This window comes from Montipora capricornis, chromosome 3 (genome assembly GCF_036669925.1).
Source record: "Montipora capricornis isolate CH-2021 chromosome 3, ASM3666992v2, whole genome shotgun sequence".
Lineage (NCBI taxonomy): Eukaryota > Metazoa > Cnidaria > Anthozoa > Scleractinia > Acroporidae > Montipora > Montipora capricornis.
Genome location: NC_090885.1, coordinates 23,387,963 through 23,402,962, shown reverse-complemented (window position 1 = coordinate 23,402,962; position 15,000 = coordinate 23,387,963). Strand labels below are relative to the sequence as shown.

At 39.4% G+C, this 15,000-nt stretch overlaps 2 protein-coding genes across 3 annotated transcripts in view; both read left to right on the top strand.

Annotated features, from left to right (window-relative positions):
- LOC138042598 (lipase member K-like) overlaps nt 1–13,354 on the top strand; it is a 19,556-nt gene extending 6,202 nt beyond the window's left edge. The window contains exons 4-7 of one of the 2 annotated variants that reach the window (XM_068888545.1): nt 530–685; nt 2,101–2,172; nt 2,286–2,354; nt 12,704–13,354. In XM_068888545.1, the coding sequence (XP_068744646.1) occupies nt 530–685; nt 2,101–2,172; nt 2,286–2,354; nt 12,704–12,949 (543 nt within the window). In that variant the 3' untranslated portion in view covers nt 12,950–13,354. The remainder of the gene's footprint in view (nt 1–529; nt 686–2,100; nt 2,173–2,285; nt 2,355–12,703) is intronic. The other variant, XM_068888546.1, reaches the window with a different exon arrangement.
- LOC138042596 (uncharacterized) lies at nt 3,591–9,313 on the top strand. Its single transcript, XM_068888542.1, has 5 exons — nt 3,591–5,092; nt 5,694–5,826; nt 6,856–6,992; nt 7,464–7,641; nt 8,515–9,313. Exons 1-5 carry the CDS (start codon nt 3,764–3,766, stop codon nt 8,772–8,774), a joined length of 2,037 nt encoding a protein of 678 aa, XP_068744643.1. The 5' UTR covers nt 3,591–3,763; the 3' UTR covers nt 8,775–9,313.
- Nucleotides 13,355–15,000: the final 1,646 nt, after the last annotated feature.

Below are 15,000 nucleotides of genomic sequence, written 5' to 3'. Positions count from 1 at the left end.
AATACAGATTCAAGGTTTTGTGTCAAATTGACACGAAGCGTTAAGAAACCCAACTCGAAGGAGACAATCAGTTGGCTAATTAATTATAAAGTGAGGTAGATTTGATTCCAAGAGAGTGTGGATGGAAAATCGAGTTGATGGTGATTGGAGGGGATTGGCTGGTCCAGTGGTCCAGTCGCTGTCGGGTTTGCATTGGCGGGATGGAATCCCAACAGCCACTGGACCACGGCATCAGTGTTCTCAGTCTGCTATCCGATTTGTAAACATCTCCTTGCTTTCCATTGTCAGAAGTCCATGATGACGCATACAGGTCCAATGCATCTACATTAAGAGTCTCCTTAGGCGTTAAAGTTCGAACGCGGCATAAGAACTTCATGTATTACTTTTTGGTTAAGGTCATGTGACGCCTGTGCTAAGTAACTTGAATTTCATTATGTAATCCTCCCAAAACCTGAAATGAACTATTTTTTCATTCAAGGTCCGTGTTATTATAGTATATGAGTCTAGAATTTCTTTCTCATCTTTTCAGCAACTTTTCCATCCACTGGGCAAAACGGAAGTTTTCTCAGGCCGCTTTGTCCAGTTTCTACTAGATCTTGGCTTCTGTGAGAACAAATTGAGTCGAAAGAAGTGCTATGATATCACAGAAACTATCTTTGGCTTTGATGACCGAGATAACAACATGGTACGTCACTTAAAACGGAAACGTTGTGGAAAATGGTTCCAGCAAAAAACGCTTTCCTTGTTCTGAGCCTGGTTCTTTCTCTGAGACCCAGGTTGCTCGGGAAGCAAACTTAAAATTCACAACACCCTTTACTCCTTTGCAGAGGATGATAGGCGTTTGCAAAAATTAAGGGTGATAGCGGTCGGAGGACTAGTGATGGTGGGTTTGCGTCTTCTGAATTCGAACGGTCGGTCTCAAGGACTTAAAGCTTCAAACCCGTACGTCCTTTAATGAAAGTAGGTGACTGTTTGGGCCTCTGGATCCTTGGTGCGTCAGTCAGCGTTTGTAATTGCAATGTAGCGAACAAGCTTTTGCAACAAAGTTTCTGTACTAAGAAACGAAAGATGCGCAATACTGGACTACGAACTCTCATAGTCAGCTGTTGACTGACTGGAATCTGGTTTTTAGTTTTTAGTGGTGACAATGAAGCAACGTGCGATGTGATAGAGCGGTTTTCAATTGAGTGTCGAAAGTAATTAGCTAATTACTTTGGTTTTGCATTACTTCACTCAGTGATTGGTTCAAAGTTCTCGCGCCATTTTTTCAACCAATCAGAAGGGAAACCAAAACCAATAGTGGCTTGCACGTGCACATTTTCCCGCGCTTTGTGTCGGCTACGTGTAATTTTCTTCGAGTTTTGACTGGTTTACTGGATTGTCTCCGTCCTTTTTGATTGGCCAAAGTAATTATTTTGGTTTTGGTTTTACGACACTCGATAGAAACTCGCTCCACGAGTTTATATGATTTATTTCTGTACAGCAGTTTCCCCAATTAGTAACCCACCGCTTAATACAGTTGACACTTAAATGACGTTCATAATAAACTGGGTGACAAATTACTCCTTAATTTTGGCGCGAAGTTTCAGCGTTAATTTGTGATAGGACACTTTCAAAAAGACCATAATACTCTTTGTTTGCTCTCCAAAATTTTGCGTAAGCATTGTTTTTATTTTCTCTTGGGACCATTGTAAGTCCCAAGAGAAACTGGAAACAATGCTTATGCAAAATTTTGGAGGGCAAACACAGATTAGATGGTATTTTTGAAAGTGGTCTATTTCACATGTGAAATTACAATGTTGCCATGGCAACTTTTCCCACGGTGCCAAAATGGCGTCTTATGAACGTGGTTTGTTCCCCATGATATTAATAGCTAATTAATTGGTATACTCGTCAAATTAGGGAATAATTTCACTTGCGTTTTGTCCGAAATGATTTTGGACAAAATGCGCGTGAATTTATTCCCTAATTTCACTCGTCGCAATTTGATTACCCGTACTTATTATTTATCATTAACGTGCATTACTAATGACATTTATTAAATCAATTTAAACAGCGAAAGTCGCTAATTTGATGACCATTTTTTGCTTTCCCTGGCAGAGTCGCGTGCCAGTCTATATGTCAAATTGGCCAGCAGGCACTTCTTTTAAAAACGTCATTCACTTTAGCCAAGTATGTATCAACATGACTTTTTCTCGTGTTTTTCTATGTAGTCTATTTTGTTGTTGTGATTTTTTTTTTTACCGTGTCCTTTCGTTAATTTTCCTTGTGGCCTTGTTTGCTAGATAATAACATCGGGGAAATGTCGAATGTTTGATTATGGAAGGAAAGGAAACCTAGAACGTTATCATCAGGTACGATTTTCCAATTTATTTTTACTGTCGTTTACATTACTTTCGTATTTAAAGCGGTGATTGCGGTGAGTGCTGTAAAACGTGAACCGTTGTAATTTCAGTAATCAGATTCGATGCAGACGACCAAAGGGGCCAATCACTAAGCAAAGCAAATACGTGAGAATCCGTTGCTAGGCATGGGCGGGAAACGTTTGTTAACCCTTTTATCCCCAAGATCAAAGTGTTCATTCTCCTAAAAAGTGCCATAGATTTCTTTTTAGGGTAGTGATGAGAATTTGGTGTTACATCACAATCACACCTCCCTAAGCTGATAATCATCTTCATTCTGACTACCTGCCTGACTGACATTTCATTGAAATTGTGAGGAGAATTAACAGGCTCATAACTCCTGGGAAAATAACCGGGTAAGGAATCGATTGAAACCGAAATATCCCGGGAAAACCTGAAGGTTAGGTATACCTCGCGAAGTCTTCCTGAAGTTCCGGATTTTCGAAAAACGCGGTAAATTCCACCTCATTGGTTCCTTCGTACTCGGGACCAGTTTCTCCTGCCATGAATCGCTCTATTTATAAACCAACCAATCCATAATTTGGAGCGAAACTCGAAAACATAGATGGCGTAGGACGGACTGAGCGACCATCCGGAAAATACTGTTTCATTCGCCACTGGAAATTTTTGGAATTTTCAAAGGGAATTGTCGAATGAAGAGCGCCCTTGATTTAGCGTTTGCTTCTAATTGGTTGAATTTTGCTATGTCGTGAGATTTTTTAGCTAATCACTACGCACGGCAATGTGAGACCACGCAAAATTGTATCGTAAAATTTCTTTCGATACTCGATTGAAACATCTTACAACATCAGTGTGGTAATTAGCAGTTATTCCATGTGCGCGAGTTGTATGGAACGCCAGAACTGTCTTATGATACTTTTGGTCATGATACTCGGTGCTTACGTCCTTATATTCGGTGCTTACTTCCTTATAATCGGCGCTTAAATCATTATATCCAGTGCTTACTACGTTATATTCGGTGCTTAAATCATTATAATCGGTGCTTACTTCATTATATTCGGTGCTTACGTCATTATATTCGGTGCTTACTTTATTATATTCGGTGCTTACTTCATTATATTCGGTGCTTACGTCATTATAATCGGTGCTTACTTCATTATATTCGGTAGTCATTCTATTATATTGGGTGGTTTATTCGTTCGGTGTCCGCTTCATTATATTCGGTGTTCACTCCATTATATTCGGTGCTTACTTCATTATATTCGGTGCTTAAATCAGTATATTGGGTGGTCATTTTATTATACTGGGTGGTTTATTCGTTCGGTGTTCACTTCATTATCTTCGGTGTTCACTTCAGTATATTCGGTGCTTACTTCATTATATTCGGTCCAAAGTTCGTTATGATCGTCACCAGGCTCCCAAAAAACATTCCGTATTTTGCTTTGTGGAAGCGCGAAAAAATGGATGACATCTTGACGGAACTAAGCCTTGAAACGCTGGCTGCAGTATTTCGACGAGAAAGAATCGTTCCTTCGATAGTACAGTCGATGAGTGATGAGGAAATAGAACGACTTGGTGTAACTGCGATTGGAGATCGAGTTCGATTGCGTGAACTTTGTAAAGAAGACGAAGGGAACAGTAGCAGGTCATCGTTTGGCTCTCGAAGTGTTGGAAGCGCCTCAACAAGCAGAAACGGCGTTGTACCTTTAGCTGACGCTGTACTGGAGGAACGAATGCGTCTTTTCAATCCTAGGGGTCCTCGGTCGCAGTCTAAAAGTAGAAGCAAGAAACATCCTTATCTACGAACTTGGACTGTTCACTTTGTGTGCCTTGCAGATAGGTATCAGTGCAAAACACCATCAGCTGTTGAGAAACAAACTTTGCACAAAGCTGGCTTAGGAGTAAAAAAGATCAAGCTACTCTTAGATGATGATGCAAGTGCAGTGTATGAGAAGCTTGTCTCGAGTGAAAAGGACGATGTAGGTGATGTGAAGGGGTTTCCTCAGTTACGTGAAGCAGGAGGATTTGAGATGCTACATTGCCTACCAAATTGCCGGGATTTAACACCTCTTAAGTGCTCCTGGGCTGCCAAAGAAATAAGAAGTAATTTAGGAGGGCAATCCAAAATTTACTTGAGACCAATTCAAAAAGATCTGTCCACTAAATCTCTTTTGCCGCAGAATTCTTGTGAAGTAAAAGAGAAATGCATGGCTTGCAACAAAGAATTCCCAATGAGTGAACTCAGAACACACTCTTTTTACATGTGTACAGTTGGATTTAATAGTGGTTCAGACTCAGAGGGTGACAATGGCATAACTGGGTGCATTGTAGAAGGCACAGCAAATGCTGACTCTGGAAGTGAATCGTCAGTGAATCCTGGGATGTCCCAAGCTCCACAACAAATACAGGAAGCAAACCCAGTCATTGAAGTTTCTGACTCACCTGTACCTGTACTTGAAGAGAAACAAGATAACATTGATACTGCTGTTGGAAAGGTTGTAACCTTTTGCCGCACAAACAATGTACACAACCCCGTGGAAGTTCTCCGATGTATGCAGCAAGTCATTGTTACTGGCAGGAAATTGGAATTAGAATCTGACAGTGAAGTCTTAGAGGGGGAGACAAACTACATTAATGTAGACAGAATGAATCTACTTGAAACAGCATTTGAGGAAATAGGGGCTCTGGAAAACCTTCGCCTCACGTTGGAGGTTTCTTTTTATGGGGAGGCAAGTTGATTCTTTCTGTAAGGTTTTTTGTAAGCAACACCTTAATGCCTGCAGTAATCTCTCCAATTTACTATTTTCACCATCCCACAAGGCAGTATTTTTTTTTTTTTGGGGGGGGGGGGGGGGAGGACGGGGGTTTACATAACAACAATACAAGTTATTTGCCCTTGGGACTGTATCATGCTTCAGTGAACTGAACATCCATTGTTTTAATGCAAGTACCCCCAAAAGTGAACTGTATTATGTGATTGTTGAAAAAAGCAAATAAGGAATATTTTGTTAGTAATGTTCATTGCTGTGTATTTGAAGTGTTGATTCAAGTGTTCCTCGTTGTTTTGTGCTTACCTTTGCATTGCTGCTTAAATAGCTGTGCTTTTTATTCCTACTGTTAGTTTGTTATTGGCAGGAGTTGTACAAAATACTCACATCATGATGTTAACATGTGTCAAATCTCTCACACAAAAAAACTGGTCAGTGTAGTCAAATACTGCAGTGTATTCCTCAGGTAATTCTACCACTTGACTACAATTATCACCCCTTTATTACATTCAGATGAGAATGTTTTTCAGCAACAAGTACTAAATATCTGTTATTTCTCTAGAAAGCACGTGACTATGGGGGCCCGAGGAGAGAGTTCTTCCGGCTCATACTCACAGCAATTAAAGAAAAGTATTTTGACAATGGCATTCGTGAACTTCTTGCAGATGATTATTATATTGTTGGAGTGATAATTGGTGGGTAATAAAACTCACACTGATTAGAAGTGTAATTATTTTTGTCTGTGATCCCCATTCCAATGCCCTTAGTGTGTCATTAAGCCTTGACCACCAAGTTCTTTCACTGACCTGGGATGTATGCTGCGTTAGGGTTACTTCGTTATAAACAGTATTTACAATAGTAAAACAGTATTTTTGGTTATAGTAGTATTTCCTTTGACATATGGTTTGACTGCCTGGGTTCAGGCCGCAAAAACCCACCAGAATAAATTACTGCTGCTTCAAAAGCGTGTATTGCGTATGATTTTCTGAATCCACGAACGCATGTCATTCCTTTTTTTATCTCTTTGAAAATACTAACCATTCAACTACTTTTCTTTGAAGATGTATCACACTTCATGTGTTTATCAAATAGTTCCGCAACTGAAGCAACCTCTGAAAGATTTCTTAAGTGTAACTTGGTACATGGTACAATACAAGGGCTTCCTCTTGTGGCAAATATCACATTGAATTTTCACTTCTGAATCAACAGCTGAATTGTTTTCTTTGCTTTGGTGCAAAAGTATGGAATTGCCTCCCTTTCGCAAGTATGTAACTTGCCCAAACTAGCGTTACATAAGTCAATACGCAGAGCTTTATTTTGAGCCCTAGAAGGTGAAGAGGATTATAGTGAAGCACCCACAGTAGCCTATTATCTACAATTAATGTGTATTTTACATAGCTTTTTCTGTAATTAGTGCCTCCACTATGTTGCTTTCGTTAGTGTTTTGCGTAGTGTACTTAAGTCATTTGAGTGATTTTATTTATCTGCATCTGTCTGCAATGTTAATGTATTTTGATTTACTCCAAATGTAATTATTGCTAGTAATTTGGTATCGATGAGCTTAATAGTTATACGTAATTTCAATTATTTTACATCTACACAACGTGACGTTTCTATGCTATTTGAGAGTTGTGTATGTACTTCATGTCAGTCATGATACAGTTTAATAAAATTGATGTTATGACATGAAACATCTCCTAATGAAAGCTTAAACTGATTTTTAGGTCTAAGCATCGTTCAGAATGGAAAGGTCCCCCAGTTTTTTTCAGAAGATCAGCTGGAAAACATATTTAACAGCATTCAATCCTCAGCAGCTTATAGTAATTTACAGAAAGGATTGGACAAATTAGGAATATGTATGGTATGGTCCAGCTTCACATGTTCACTGTAAAATGCTGTTGTTGGACATGATGAACTGTATTGAATTTGTTCTGACCTATGAAATGCAACTAAGTTTCACTTTGTACAGTAGTTATGAAATTGTTACATTAGTAAGAGGACAACATGAAATCTCAGAAAAATATTTTTTGGTGAGGTTATTGTGTGTTGAGAAGAAAAAAAAATTTTAAGGGGATTTTGAAATTCTTAATGACATGAATGTTGCTGTGATGATCAGTCATTACTTTTGTGTTCTCTAAATCAGTGCATAGATGATTAGTAAACAGGCTTGTATTCAGTTCAGTTCATTTGTGTCCTTTGATACATGTGCAGTTAACAAAGGATGTACATTTTATTTGTATGAAAAATTAGGAAAAGTTCTTTCTTTCACAGTGATGCAAGGTTACATTTTTCTAAAGTCAACAGCAACAGATTTTAAATTCAACATTTACAGGTCTGCAAACAGTTGCCACTCCTTGTCCACATTTTCAGACCAAGCCCAGCAGCCAAACTTACCATCAAGAAACTTACAAACCTTTTAAAGCCAATATTTGCTGAAGATGGATCAAACCAAAGGCGCTTTGAAGGAATTGTGTATAGTGCTTTCTGTAGATACCTGAGAGAGGTACAAAGTAAGTACTACCTCATGTACTGGTGTTTACAACAGTTGTAAGGTACATAGTCTCAACTGGAATATTCTTTGGCCAGTAGGCAAGTGTAGCACAATCCTACAATCATGGGTTCAAGTCAAGTTTATCAGTAGAATAATAATAATAATAATAATAATAATAATAATAATAATAATAATAATAATAATAATACCCTATCAATAAACTTGCCAATGGTTTCAAGTAAGGTTATTAATGGAAGGTTCTGACATGAAATACAGAGGGAAAGAGCCTATGAAAAGCTGCAAGATAATCCTTCGACTTCTCTTTCAGTTTCAATCATTGCACTTGCCACAATATCAATAGTGAGGCCTTCCCTTGTTCCATGCTGTGTCATTATTGAATATGGAATCATGTGCCCTAATGGTTCTGTAGAGAAACTATTGGAGAATAATACTTAGTAGTATCAACTAAAATCTGTGTTACTTGCGAATTGTTTGTAGTCTCTTGTGATTATCTTGGATGCTACAATTGTGGTCGGTTTTAACATGCTATCTTTATTGCTTTTTGGTAAATATTTTCTAACCTTTGTGATGGTAAGGGCAAAGATCAAAATTATTGATGTCTCGTCCTCTAAGTAATGCATACATTTTTGGTAAAATTTATCTTACAATGTCTAGTTGAGAGACAGGATGGGATTGGTTATCTTCAATTACATCACAAAGGGTGTACATGTGCTGTACATGTATGTATTTTAAAAACAATGCATACTACCAATATTAATGTTTGTGTAAGGTTTTGTTTACTCTCCTTGTTTGTGTTTTCGTTTCTTTCTTTCAGCTATAAACATTGTAAGTAAAATGAATTGAATTTTTTGTCATTTGCTTGTTTTAACAGGTGGAAGGAGGAAGAGAGTGACTCTGGCCCATGTATTGTGGTTTGCAACGGGGTCAGATGAAGAGCCCCTCTTGGGATTTAAATTGCATCCCTCGCTGCTCTTTACTGCAGCAGTACAGTCCTTTCTACCAATAGCTAACACCTGTATTAATGCCATGATATTGCCATCACCCACACTTGAGATCAGTATTCCACCTGACGAGAAGCTATTTGATTTATATGACTGTGCATTTCTAAATAGCTATTTTGGCAATGTGTAACATTCTTGTACTTTGTGGCTTGTTTTATCTTACTGTTGTCATTTGTCAAGGGAAGACATTATTTTTGGCTGCGAATGATTTAGTGGTTGAAACCTGTAATCATTTTTTTGACTTTTCTAAAACCTTGCTGTTATTGTTGTTTACCCGATGATTGCTTAACCATGACTGCCACTCCAAGAATCACAGTTCCAAGTGAAAACAAGAAATGCCCAGTTCACACCCTTTGACATATTTGAGTCTAGAAATTTATGCTTTAACTTCAACTTCAGTTCATGAAATATTTGTACCGATGGCACAGGGTCAGCATTTCTTACCGTTTTATCAAGCCTTTTAACTTGGTAGGTTCATCTTGGCATAATTCATTGCTTTTTCTTGTGAGTGAAGGTGGGTCACCTACTTCCAGTTTGGCAGTATAAAGGACACAAAATTCACATAATTTAAACAAAGTTAGACAAAGTTCACATTTTGAAGTCACTTCAGAGAGTACTACAATACAAATAATGTTAAAAGCAAAATAAAGTTGATGTTTTTTTTCAGTATTTAGTGTAATTCATTAACAAAAACCTAGTTTAAGTTGGCCATTCCAAGGGGTCCTACCAGAACCCGGCACTCGAACGCAACTTTTGTTGTTACATTGGCTCCCTCCTTTATAGTGATATGTAGTGTAAATAACCTGTCATGAACTCCTTTTTGATATCTTACATGTACAAACTACTGCAACTTAACGCATCTACAACTATTGACAAGAGAGTGAATATTGATTATTAACCCTTCAAACCGGTTTTTTAAATACAGTCCTTTCATTTTTCATAGAGGTGGTGCTTTCTAGTTCACAACAACACTGAACAGGAACATGTATTTCTGATGCAATGCTCTATCGAGGTTAATAGCTTTTAATCCTGCCTTAGTCATATGGTTTCGTCCTCGCATACTTTAGTTAAATTTCTGGGGGTGATTCATTTGCATTCCTTTGAGACAGCACTGACTGACTGACGATATGAAGAGCTTTCAGGTACACTTCAATTCCAAAGTTAGATGATGTCCATGTCGATGCAATTTCATGGTTCAGTTCCTGTCTACAGTCGTTGCTCAACTGAAATGAGAGGGCGTCAAAGATAGGCCTCCCAGAACCGTCGTCACCACCTTCACTAATAAAGCCTTCAACCCCATAGTGAGGGATGAGCTCACTTCGCAATTCTAGTCCAACTGGGTTTTGAAGTTGACCTGCTACCCACATTCTTATTGGTGACGACCTCGTAGTTCGCATTCTGTGCTGTGACCAAGCTTTGTTCCAAATGTCTAACTTCTCTTGAATTTTGGCCCGGTAAACGTGGTGGAGAGCAACCAAGTGAACATCATCCAATGGGTCCAATATCCCCTCATCCTCCATGAAGTAGAATAACTTGTAGTAGAGTGCAAGAACGCCCTGGTAGACATCCCTCCAAAGTCTCTCAATGCGTTGATTGTGGGTGCTCTTACCTGTGATAGCACTACCCCTATCTGTCCCTCTTCTTGATATCATGTAGTCGACTATGCCCACATTTTCACTACCCTGATCGGTTCGAATTCTGCTGGGTAAACCAAATTTTTCAACTGCTCCCAAGAAACAAGCCAGAATAGTATCTGACTTATTATTGTCTCTGCATTCTAACATTACAGGCAATCGGCTATAGCCATCAATTCCACCGATGATTATAAAATTCCACCTTACAAGTTTATGGTTTGTGTCTATATGCCACAAGTGGTTGGGACCCTTCACATTGTAGACCCTTCGCTGCAACCTACCCTTCTTTCTTTCGCGTACTCCTTCTTCATCTACGCGATGGATGCTATCTCGAAGTCGCATTCTTTGCACTTTAATGCCTCTTTCTTGGAGAAGAAATTTAAGCATTCCTTCCCCACAAAATGGAAAGTCCTTAGACAGTTCTGTTATATGGTTATCAAGCTCTTCATCTGAAACATCACTGAAATCCTGAGAGCTCAGTCCGTAGCTTTGCATTCGGCGATAAATTGTGCTCTCCGAGACAGACAACATACTGGCAATTTCCTTGATCTTGAAACCCTCCTCTAGATGATTCTCTAGTATTGACTTTGGTATGTTGAATTCTGGAGCTCCAGATCCTAAACGATTTCTTCGAGGCTTTCGTTTTCCGTAGATAGAACATTCCATTCGCAAGCTCATCATGTCAGAACTATTACTTACACCCAGCTGCTTCATTTCGCTTGCAGATAACAGTGGAACTACGTGAGGTGTGATTTTCTCCTTTTCAAATACCTCCGTTAGATTACTCAAGTTTTGTCGCTTCAGAATGGAGGCCATTGGAGTCTTTTCCGCCATTTTCAGATTCAAAAATACGCGGGAAATCGCAGAATTGCTTTGTGGGGTTATTACCGTCAATAGCGGAGCCTGGTGACGATCATAACGAACTTTGGACCGAATATAATGAAGTAAGCACCGAATATACTGAAGTGAACACCGAAGATAATGAAGTGAACACCGAACGAATAAACCACCCAGTATAATAAAATGACCACCCAATATACTGATTTAAGCACCGAATATAATGAAGTAAGCACCGAATATAATGGAGTGAACACCGAATATAATGAAGCGGACACCGAACGAATAAACCACCCAATATAATAGAATGACTACCGAATATAATGAAGTAAGCACCGATTATAATGACGTAAGCACCGAATATAATGAAGTAAGCACCGAATATAATAAAGTGAGCACCGAATATAATGACGTAAGCACCGAATATAATGAAGTAAGCACCGAATATAATGAAGTAAGCACCGATTATAATGATTTAAGCACCGAATATAACGTAGTAAGCACTGGATATAATGATTTAAGCGCCGATTATAAGGAAGTAAGCACCGAATATAAGGACGTAAGCACCGAGTATCATGACCAAAAGTATCATAAGACAGTTCTGGCGTTCCATAGAGTTGAACAAGGGATGGTGTGTGTGTGTGTGCTCTGCCTAAAGACAGGCCCTTCCTTACAGTTCCCGATCGCTCCATGATTCGCCTCTAGTCTTAAACGCTACTTAAGGACTGCCATCCTTTACTTACTTTGTCCAACATTCCTGTTTGTGTTCTTCCAAGAGGTCCCTTTCCTTGGCCATTTTCCCCTCAGTGACTAGCGGGAGAAGCTCACCATACCGTAAGGTATGACCAAGGCAGATTCTCTGTCTTCTATTGATGGCAGATATGATAGTCCTCTCGTCACCAAAGCCTCCCAGTACTTGTTCGTTACAGACTTAATCAGGTGGCAAACAAAATATCGGTTGTCAGCTCAAATACTTGTACTTTCCTGTTCATGGATTTGACATTGGTAAGAGCTACAACAAGTTGCAAAAATAGTGGAGACACTTTGCCTTCATGACGCGTTAGTAGCTTCCCCCATCTCTCCCACACTGCGACCCCCTTCCCCCCCTTATCAATGTTGCTAGCAATACCAAATCATGTGGAAAACTTCAACGGTCAAAATTGAAAGGGGGAGAGGGAGGGGGGAGGTGGGAAATGATTAAATTCTACATTTGGTGGGAATGGGAAGGTAGAAAAGGTGTTTTTTAACGGGAGTGTCTCACCATTTTTGCAACTTGTTGTAGTTCTGCGCTTGGCGTCTCGTTACCTTTTTAATCAGGGGTCGGTTGCTCGAAGCCTAGTCAACGCTAGCCACTTGTTAAGAGGTATCAAAACCTAAGGGTTTCCATGGTATTTAACACTGGTTAGCTCTAACCATACTTCGAGCAACCCGGGCTAGAACTCTTAAGACCCGATATCCGAGGTTGAAAAGTTAATTATATACTATTATCTCACTGAAAGAGCGATAATGTGTTACTACCTCTCAATGCTTTTATATTTTCTGGACCGTGCAATTCTTTCAATGCGATTTCTATCTTTTATTTACACAGGACTCGCCACCAGGGTATAACGTCACTAAAATGACTACACCCACTGCTTTCTTTTATGGTGGCAACGATGGACTCGCCAATGCAACCGATGTTCGTGCTCTGATCCCACAAATATCCAATCTCATAATTGAGGATTGCATACAGGAGTATAATCACATAGATTTTATTTTTGGAATCGACGCTGGCAAAGTTCTGTACAGCAGAATTCTTGCGATTTTAGAAGATCATCCTATGAAGGAAAAATAACACTTAACTTTGTTCTAAAAAAGTGAGACCGCGCGTAAACATTTCAACAATGGTGGCCATTATGTTTGTAATATAGCGCCTTTGACAGCTTACAATTAAGGTTTCATACTTAAAGCTTTCATACTTAGCTCTTATTAACCGAGCTAGAGGTCTGTATGGGAGAATCTTGACCGAGGTCACGACAGAGGACAAGGTTCTCCCATACATACTGACTAAGCTCGGTTAATAAGATATTTATTATATGGCAAACGATTCGTTTAATGTGAATGGTTTGTACTAACTCACATTTTGCTTGCGGACGGCAATGAGCTGAACTTAATTCTGCCAAAGTTTGCTCGTTCTCCTTTTTTTTTTTCCCATCATGCTATTTGGCACTTCCATAAATAAATATTGGTAGAAGAAAATACTCAATACTTTTGCATTTTAGTTTGCAACATTTTCACCGCAAAACATTGCCGGTCTAGATGGGAAAATCTAGACCGCGGGCAATATCGATTTTAGCCAATCAAATTCGTGAATTTGGTAGTTCCCCAGTCCTTGTGAGACAGGGCCATATAGCAAATGAATATTTAAATCATGGAGACTTTGTACCGAAGTATGAAAAACGAAGCGTGATTTCGCGTGTTATGAAATGAAGAAGTTGTTTTGACGCCGTAAGCATCTGATGCGTGTTAGGTTCGACTTCCAGCGCTCACTCGGGTTAGGTATGATCCCCGCCGAGGAGGGGATGGCTAGATACGTGTACGACAAATCCCGTCTTTAATATTCAATATATGCCAAGTTCCATAGGGTAGGAAATGTCTTCAGACAAGAAACGTATGTTATGCCTACAACGTTGTTGCTGAGATCGGTGCGAAGCTTTTAGATGATGCGCTTTGAATGACAGAAGCAGTTTCGTCTGCAAACTCTCCACTGTGAGTGATAAGGAAGCGTTAGATATCCCGCGCGAGCTGCTCACCAAAGGAGACCGGTTTTTCTTTTTTTTGATTCATAGAAGAAAGATGACAAAATAGACTTTACCCATGACAGAAAAATTAGATGACATTCGTCGGTAATTTCTTACGTACTGCGTGATTGCTCGTAGGGAAATGAACGAATTATATTGAGCGGTTTGTTGGGTCGGAAGTCACTCTATGATCTGTCGTGTGTTAGTTTGTTTTCCACCCTGCGAGCAGAGCTTCCTTTTGTCTTTTTCTTTACTGAGGAGGAGAAAAGTAGGCTCTGCCCGAATCGCGTCAACTCTTTGAAGCCGCCGCAGCCCGAACTTCTGGACTAGTCAATCTTGTTTTCTCTCGTCAAACCGGTTTTTTCAGTGCGAGCGTCCGTTTTTTGACAAAACCGATGGTTATAATTGAGCCCGATGTACCATGAAAAACCAAGATGGCGGCGAGATCTGGCATAGTAGGCTTGGGTTCGAGACTGTATCCTGGCAACATGCAGCGCATATTCAATAAAGATCTTACTCGATTCATGCAGAGCCTTTTTCGAGAACGCCAAAATCGAGCAAGCAAAAGAAAGGCTCTGCTAGCAGGGTGTTTGTTTTCAAAACTGAACTAGTAAAATATTTGAAATTTTGCTCACTTTGATAGGGCTCGACGGGCGAAAGGTGCAGTTGTTGTCGAAGTCGATTACTCGTCACTTTCAAGATTCCAGATATTTCAGTATTTTTCATCGCCTGTCTTGTTTACCTATTGACTTTCTATTATTGAGCTCCATAAGGATATGTTTTGTTTAAAGACCACTAAAACGTCATGCGCGTTACAATGACTTCGACGCTATTGCAGGTTAATTAATTATAAATATTCTACTGTGTCTATCGGATAAAATCTACGCTTTTCTACTACCCCGTGAAACCCTTCTAAATATACGTGGAGAAGTCTCTAGCTTAGCAGAAGAGTGACAGGAAAGACGTATTGCGCAACTTTTCATTTTCCGACACAGGAAAAAAAATAAAACGGTGAAATGCTACTCATATTCTGACTGGATTGCCAAATATGGCAACCCAGTAAAAATGGGCGACAAAAAAAAGAGTGCATGCAGGCATATTCATG

What these genes read in the sequence shown, in the direction of transcription:
- LOC138042596 (XM_068888542.1), top strand. Translation starts at nt 3,764, where the DNA reads ATGATCGTCACCAGGCTCCCAAAAAACATTCCGTATTTTGCTTTGTGG. An exon ending in ACAAATTAGGAATATGTATG is followed by an intron (nt 6,993 to 7,463) that starts GTATGGTCCAGC and finishes CAACATTTACAG; the next exon opens with GTCTGCAAACAGTTGCCACT. An exon ending in ATACCTGAGAGAGGTACAAA is followed by an intron (nt 7,642 to 8,514) that starts GTAAGTACTACC and finishes TTGTTTTAACAG; the next exon opens with GTGGAAGGAGGAAGAGAGTG.